Source organism: Centroberyx affinis, unplaced genomic scaffold, assembly GCF_046629955.1.
Source record: "Centroberyx affinis isolate AG114_WGS23_722 - 3 ecotype Tasmania unplaced genomic scaffold, CSIRO-AGI_Caff_v1 ptg007691l_1, whole genome shotgun sequence".
NCBI classification, from domain to species: Eukaryota; Metazoa; Chordata; class Actinopteri; order Beryciformes; family Berycidae; genus Centroberyx; species Centroberyx affinis.
The window spans coordinates 10,001-18,419 of NW_027283881.1; the positions used below are offsets into that span (position 1 = coordinate 10,001).

An 8,419-nucleotide genomic window follows, 5' to 3' on the forward strand; every position below is an offset into this window, starting at 1 on the left:
TATTTCCTTTTAGTTATTGTCTTTGAGACATATGTACTGTACTCTGGTGATATAGAAAGAACTGTCATTGCCAATTTGTTGTATATTTGAAGACTAATTAAAAAAAAAAAAAAAAGAAACTCTGCAGGAGCAGCGCTGCAGTCCCGCTGCCGGCCGCCAGGTGTCAGTAACGAGCAGATCCCTCAGGTTTAAAAAAGAAGCCTTTTCAGATTTCTCAGCCATATTTGGGGAAGGTGGGCGCGGCCTGGGAGGACACGGCGCGGTGCTTCATGGGAGAGTGTGTTCCTTTCGTCGAGTCGGTCGAGTTAAAAAGCCTGCGTCGGCGGAAACAGACGACTACAAGTCCCGTTACCGAGTTCAGGAGCCAGTCATTTACCGCATGACGCTTCAATACGAGCATAGAGGTGACCCCTCCGTCTAGTCCGAGCAGGGAGAGCAGGCACAGCAGACCTAACGCACCTAAACCCGCTAGCGAAATGGTAAGATGGATGTTTAGCCGTTTACTGTTCCGATGATGAAGATGCAGTTTGTATAGAGGACGTCTTGACCGTGCACGGTTCCGTTAGACAGTGAAATCGGTTAAACTGTGTGCTGTGAATGAATGGTGTCTGATAGTTGACATTGACAAGAGGGCGAGAGCATCATTGTTTAATCCCAGTTTCTGATATAAGATTATATCCAGTGGTTATCTTCAGGCGGATGGTTTTCTTCAGTCTGCACTAGCTTTATGCATAATTTAACAGCTAAGGGCAGGGGCTAGCATACGCAGTTTTTTGCGCAGTTACAACACGGATGTGAGAGGTGACGGTTGGGATGTAATTTGAATTAAACCGAGAGTTAAGCTGCAGCAGAAGCAGATACAGCAGAGAGAGAGAGAGAGAGGTGTTTGTTTCCGCTGTTTTCCTCCCGCTAGTCCTCTGTGTCTCCACTCCTGCCTCCATTTTAATAAGAGGCAGGCTGTGGCGTGGCAGCGGCGGCAAGTTGCATCATCGCCCTTTCTTTTATTCGGTCAGGATAACCAATCATGATAAGAGCTGCTTTAAGTTTGAAATTCCATTCATAAATCTGCAGATTTAACCTTGTATTGCATATCGGCAATGGTAGCACCGCCTTAAAATATGAATCAAGATCTTTTATGAATTGTTTTGGCGATACTGTTCAATTCGGCATACTTATTATTCACTAAGCATTACTTAATTCAGTGAAATATCCACTTTAATAACTGGTTCGCCGTGTTCCCCCACAATCCTCTGACATCGGAATACTCAGTGGAGGAGAGCGATGAACAATGTGAACCAATTATAAAAGTTGAAATCTTCTTGAAATAAAGTGCTGCTTTCTGAATTGTATGTATGCCGAATTAAAGAGTGGCTTCTACTAATTCGGAAAAAGTCTTGAATCGTATTTTATGTCTTATGTACCCTGGCCTACATGCAAGGTCACACTAAATTGCCAGTTGTTTCAATGGAGTTTGGCGATAAGGCTCTCTCCACACCAGGGCTGGAGTTTGACAGGAGAGCCACTGTTCAAGGCTTGTTGAACCCGCAGCCCCATTTTTCGGGATTCAAACTCCTAATTATAGGCTGCATGACGTGCTAAAACCCCAAAGTGCATCAAGCAGCTCAGATCAACAATGCTGGTTACTGCCGCCTGGGTTCCTCCCTCTATCTGGGTCACTGTCTCATTGCTTTTGTCTGATGAGAACCGTTCCTGTTTTTTGTTTTAATTCTCTTTCCAGGCCGAACCAATCCGTGTTCTGGTGACCGGCGCTGCTGGTCAGATCGCCTACTCCCTGCTGTACAGCATCGCCAAGGGAGATGTGTTCGGTAAAGACCAGGTGAGAGTCTGTCAGTCCGTCTGCACACCGCTTACATAACCAGCCGCACAGCTCCGGCCCTGCTAAACCAGCTTTGGTCCACAGGACAGGCAGCTGGCTGTTGCACTATGTAGGTTATGGCTGTTGTTGCATAAAGAATAAGTGAATGGTACATGATAAGGCTGGGTATTGGCAAGGACCTCACCATACAATACATGGGTCACGATACCATACATATTGCGATACATTGCCAATACTCTACATAATTTACTGAAAATTTAAAAATAGAGCTGAAAATACAACTTGCTGTGTACCACCTGGGTAGTCTAATATGTACATCACATTATATTGATAACTCAGTGGAGAAATTGAGTCAAAACTGTTTAATTCAAAGGGATTTTAAAACATGAATCATTTTTTTTAATGTATCGATATGAGGGGCTGGAAAATCGATACAGTATCATGGAAAAAAAATATTTCAATACTCAGCTGTATCGATTTTTTTCCACAGCCCTAGTACATGATTTGACTCTGGGATGCCTTCAGCTTATTAGAGTCAAAACCAGTGATGTAGTGGGAAATAGAAACAAGGGGAAGCTATGAGCTTATTATAAGGCAAAGAACCACCAATAGAAGTGAAAATCGAGCATATTTTTTAGCTTTGATTTATGATTTTTCCCTTAACTGATGCTGTCCTCATATAGCTTGCATCAGTTTGGCACTACTTGCTATGATAAATACTTGTAAATATATGTGAAAGAGTTGAGAAGGTGCGTAAACTCTGTTCTGAGGGTAAAAAGGTGAATAAACCGGGGTTAGTCGGGGTTACTCTCACACTACATCACTGGATCATGAAGCTTTTGGTTGCCAGCACCAGGCAGGGTTCCCATGGGCCTTGGAAATCCTTGAAAGTTTGTGGAAAGTTTTCTTCACACCCTGAGGAAAAACCTGGCGATGGAGATTTCACCAGGATTTCTTGACTCGACAAGATTTTTGACGTCTAATATTGACAAATGTCCTTAAATTTACCCAAACAAGCCCTTGAACGTCATTGAAAAGTCAGTCTGCCTCTGATCTGATACAGCAAGACAGATTTCCTCTCCATTTATTATCATCATACCTGATGAATAAAGTGTTTCTGTCTGATTGGCTGACTTCCTGCTGTCCGTCTCTCGTCACCAGCCAATCATCTTGGTCCTGCTGGACATCCCGCCCATGCTGCCGGTGCTGGACGGAGTGGTGATGGAGCTGCAGGACTGCGCCCTGCCACTGCTGAGGGGTGAGTGTGTGTGTGTGTGTGTGTGTGTGTGTGTGAGAGTGAGAGAGAGAGAGAGAGAGAGAGAGAGTGAGAGAGAGAGCTTCTGCACACAGCATAGTTTGCATGGAACCAGGGTTACACTGATATATCAGGCTGATAATGGCCTTTTTTAATAAAAATGAGACATTGGTTATTCATTATTATATAGATATTATCACATAGATTTTATTATCATTATTATTATTACTTTATTTCACTCTTCTTTTCTCCCTCCCATTTTCCCCAATTCCCCATTAAGATGTCATTGTAAATAAGAATTTGTTGGTAATTTACTTGTCTGATTAAATAAAGACTTAATAAAAAAAAATAAAAAAAAACATGATGAAGGAGAGATTATGATTTCACTCAATCTGTGAAAGCTGCCTCACTCTGCCATAAGGAGCTGCTAACCCACCTAACAGAATTTAATTACTCTGGGATTTAATTAGGGTTCAACTGATACAGGTTTCTGAAGGCTGATACCAATATTTTTAGACTGGAGTCACTTTTTTCTTGCCAAATTCAAAATATTTGGGTCAAAATGTTGTTTTCCAGAGGCTTTTCCACCCTGACAAGACAAAAACTGAATACCTGTGATTTTTATTTTTGATTCTATATACTGAACATTGGCATAAATCATCAGATATCAGCAACTTAAATCCCAAAAATAACAGTATCGGCCTTCAGAAACCCCATAGGTGAAACCCTATATGGTCCACAGGGTCTTATATTGTGTTTTGCTCTCTGGCGTGATTATCTGAAATGCTCTCTGCTCCCATCTGGAGCATATTGTAAATGCATTGCATACTGTGTGTGTGTGTGTGTGTGTGTGTATATATATGTGTGTGCAGAAGCCTCCTCTCCCAGGCTGCTGTAGGGAGGAGGAAGGAGTGTCGGCTGTAAGGCTTTCTATTGGCTGGTTGTTGAGGCCCTATGGGAGGCTCCAGCCAATCAAAGAAGTGGTGGGACAACAATAGGGAGGGGAGGCAGGGGGTGTGTGTGTGGGGGGGGTGTTGGACCCAGACTGAAGTCCAGCCTGATAGCAGCAGGTTCATGTCTAATAACCAGAGACCAAACGCTTCTTATCGCCACAATCAGCCGACCCGGCAGCTTTTATCTGAAGATGGACTCGGTCTGTTCTGAACCTGCTGAGGCTCTGATAAAACTCTGTGACTCTCCTCCACTCTCACCTAAACACTTAAACAACCTTCATAAACAAAATAGTTGGAGATTAATTTAATAGTTGACAACTAATCGATTAATCGTTGCAGCTTTATATGAGACTAGATATCGTCTTAGATTTTGGATATCATAATATCGTGATATGGCATAAGTGTCTTTTCCTGGTTTTAAAGGCTGCATTACAGTAAAGTGATGTCATTTTCTGAACTTACCAGACTGTTCTAGCTGTTCTATTATTTGCTTTTACCCACTTAGTCATTTTATCCACATTACTGATGATTATTTATCAAAAATCTCATTGTGTAAATATTTTGTGAAAGCACCAATAGTCATCCCTACAATATTGTCGCAATATCGATATCAAGGTATTTGGTAAAAAATATCATGATATTTGAATTTGTCCATATCGCCCAGCCCTAATAAACAGACATAATTCTAGCTTCAAATTCATTTTGTCAATAAAGGTTATTTTGTATAAATAAAGTATTTTGTCAATAAAGGTGTTAAAACTAGGGATGGACCGATCTGTTTATCTCACAATATCATTCAAAACGTGATCTGAGGTTCAGGATTGAATACAACCAGGATACGATGTGATAAATAGAAGTTCAGTGACAACAAAGTCTGACTGTGCAGAATTCTGTTGATTTCTGAGCCACAAATCTTTCTAGCGATGTCATTGGCTGCTAAAATGTAAACAACAATTTAAAAATGTCATTACAAAGTGACAATAATATAATTTGGATGGAGAGCTTGTGAAAACTGTGATGGTCAAGAGTCTCATTAGTGATTACTACAGCAGAATAACATGGAGCTGATATCACCATTCATGTTCCTGACACACAATATGTATTATCACATATTTGTATTGAGCACACAATCATCTGAAGTAGAAAAATGGAATCCAAGCTGATCTTCCATCTCTCTTCCCCCACAGAGGTCATCCCCACTGACAAGGTGGAGGTCGGCTTCAAGGACCTGGACGCCGCCATCTTGGTTGGCTCCATGCCCAGGAAGGAGGGGATGGAGAGGAAGGACCTGCTGAAGGCCAACGTGGCGATCTTCAAGACGCAGGGCGCCGCGCTGGAGAAGTACGCCAAGAAGACCGTCAAGGTGAGACCAGACTGTCAGATGTCACCCCCTTCTGGCGGCCATCTTGGAGGTCCTCAGCTCTGTGAACAGCTGACTGTGTTTCTGTCGTCTCAACAGAATTGAACAGACGGTTAATTTCTATCTGTTTCTGACTGAACTGATCATTTCATCACTGATCCATCTGATTGATTTAGTGTTTAGATAATGTCAGCTTGTTAGCTAGCTAACCATAGCATCTGGTCAGCTAACCATCACTGTCTTGTTAACACATCTGATTAGCACACTAGCTAACGTAGCTAGTAGCAGCTAGCGTTAGCACGTTCACATTAACATCAGTGTGGTTGCTGGCTAGTTAGCTAGCTAACAGTTTGTTCAGGTTAACTGAGCTGACTCTTCTCAAGCTACAACTCTTCATGTTTTGGAGTAGAGACTAGGGCTAAAGACAAGACAGTTTACTGTGTCACAGTAACCTACATTTGGAAACAAATCCACCTTATCACACTATTCACTTTTACTGAGAACGTTACTGAATGGATCTACAGCCACACCACAACAAGCTGACTCAGCTGCTCTCTGCTTCTAGCTGCTTGATACAGATTCAGACTTTATTTAGGCAATTCTTCACTGAAAATGATCAGTTCCTCGCTAAAACAACACAGAAATGAACCCTGTCTGTTCCACAGTGTTGAGATGGCTGAGTCTTGAGTTTAGCACTGCAGTCTGCTGTTCTCTGCCATGTTGCCCAGAGAGCTGAAGACCTCCAATATGGCTGCTAGAAGACACATTCATTTACCACTGTTTGGGGATCTTGGTAAGGCTTGTGTAGTTCAGGTTGGAGCAGAGAGAGAGAGAGAGAGAGAGTTGGGTGAAACGAGTCCTAAACTGGACTGAAGACACAGGAAGTGAAATTGCTTTCACAGCTTCCCCTGTTTCCGGTCAAAACTCTTTTGCTCAGTACAGCAGACTTTTTGTTTGCCGTCACATTCAGACCCCCTGAGCAGCAGACATGATTTCAACATTGTGTCTCTGCTTCAGCTCTCACATGGCCCAGGATCTGTTTGACTGTGTAAAGCCCAGTTTTAGACCGAGCAGTAAATACATTATAACATATTTAAACAATGCATAAATAGCTGTAAATATCAAAAATATTCCCAAGAGAAGTGCAAGATAATGCTTTATTTTTGTGATTTACCTCAGAAGACACAGACGTCTACTAAACCTTCACTTTTAAACCCTATGTAGCCTCATTTTATCATTTGCACCTCTATTAAATGGTGTGACACTGCTCAGTATGGAGAAATAAGTCTGGTCTGTTCCACAGTATTATAGAAACATACATATATATATATTATAACAGCAGCTTCAAGGCTTTGTGAAGCTAAAAGCCGGGTAGGAATGGCCGGCCTCCAAAGCTGAGGGATCAAAGTTCCTCAGTGCTGTGTGTAGTTTGTGGTATGTAGTGTGTGTGTGTGTGTGTGTGTAGTGTGTGTGAGTTTGCAGTGTGTAGTGTGTGTACACACACGTCATGAGGGCCTCTAATGAGCGAAGTCCTCGCCGCTCGGCGTCAGCGTGACGAAACGCTCCTCACCTCCTCTGTGGTCAAGGTCAAGTTTCACAAGCTGGGAGCGTGTGGAGAAAACAAAACAGCTCTTTGAAAATTCATTCCAGTTTTCACTACTGTTGCACTTTACTTCTCAGTGAAGCCATTTTTGATACATTTGGTACATATTATGCACACTGGGATAAATGTTCAGAACTGATAAAACTCCATATTCTGCCCTCAGGAATCAAAACTTTGGACAATAATGAAGAGAAAATGCACTGAACGCATTTTTGTTGCATTTTCTATTCAAAACACACACTTTACTATCACTTTAACATAACCAAACCATCATTGAAGATTGTATTCTATTCTAAAATTGAAATTGTAAAATACATTTTATTTAGAAAGCACTTTACATGATACTCAAAGACACTTTAAAAAATTAAAAAAAAAAAAAATGTATAAAAGAAGTACAAAAAAAACCAAATGAAGATAATAAAATTATGACACAAGTGAGCGTTCAGCACTTCCTGCCACAGCTACAAGTGAGTTTGTCCCCAAGTGTGTTGACAGTGATTTTTTTTTTTTTTCAATCTTTATTGAAAAAACATACAAATATACAAACAGTGCAGACGTGCTCAGCATAGTAGTATACAAAGAAATAAGAATATGAATTTAAATAAACAAATAAAAGTAATAATAATAATTATTTACTCCCCCAAAAAAACGGAGTTGGGATAAATAAACTTCATTAATTAAAAAAAAAAAGAAAACAACAAAAAACATGTTATTCTTCTTTAAAGAGTTCACCGTACAGTTTGACAGTTTTATTACTTTTTTCAGTGTTTATAAGTTTGAGAGTCTTAATATATTCATGAAATTCACATAAAAATCTAGTGAAATTGGGGGCAACTTTTGTTATTTTGCATTTATGGATGTGAAATTTACCATATAGAATCAATAAGTTGATGCCAAGGAAGTTTCTCCTGGAGGTGAAGTGTGTTTTTGTGGTTCAGGTCTGAGTCTGTCTGTAAAACAAAGCTCACTGAGCTGTAAAAACACAAACAGGCAGACTGAGAGTTTCCAGCAGAGCGGCTCCAGGCTTTCCCTCCTGCAGGAGAGGTTTCAGTTCTGGTTCACTTGTTTCTGGCTTTGGAAATGAAGTTATTAGTGTTCGCAATCATCTAATATACTGTCCTAGACTTCAGGAATAATAACACACGTTAGAAAGTCCTAAACGGTGTGATATTTAGACCTGGGTATCAAAAAATGATACCACAAATCAGTACAAATTAGGTATCAAACATCTTGAAAATGTAAGATTTCTGCAATGACAACTCACATTTTCTTGTAGTTTGTGTGCAATTTTACTTGAATCAAACCCTTCTACTGTAGTTTGACACTATTTAGAAATGCAGATGGCATCTAATCTATGAGCTGTATTGATCTCTATCAGTAACTAGAAGGAATTACAACACCGATAGAACAT

At 40.7% G+C, this 8,419-nt stretch overlaps 1 protein-coding gene across 1 annotated transcript in view; it reads left to right on the top strand.

Annotated features, from left to right (window-relative positions):
- LOC139639782 (malate dehydrogenase, cytoplasmic-like) overlaps positions 1-5,408 on the top strand; it is a gene marked incomplete at its 3' end in the record, with an annotated part of 11,208 nt that extends 5,800 nt beyond the window's left edge. The window contains exons 2-4 of the mRNA XM_071513933.1: positions 1,739-1,837; positions 2,999-3,095; positions 5,233-5,408. Coding sequence (XP_071370034.1) covers positions 1,739-1,837; positions 2,999-3,095; positions 5,233-5,408 — 372 coding nt within the window. The remainder of the gene's footprint in view (positions 1-1,738; positions 1,838-2,998; positions 3,096-5,232) is intronic.
- Between the last annotated feature and the right edge of the window lie 3,011 nt (positions 5,409-8,419).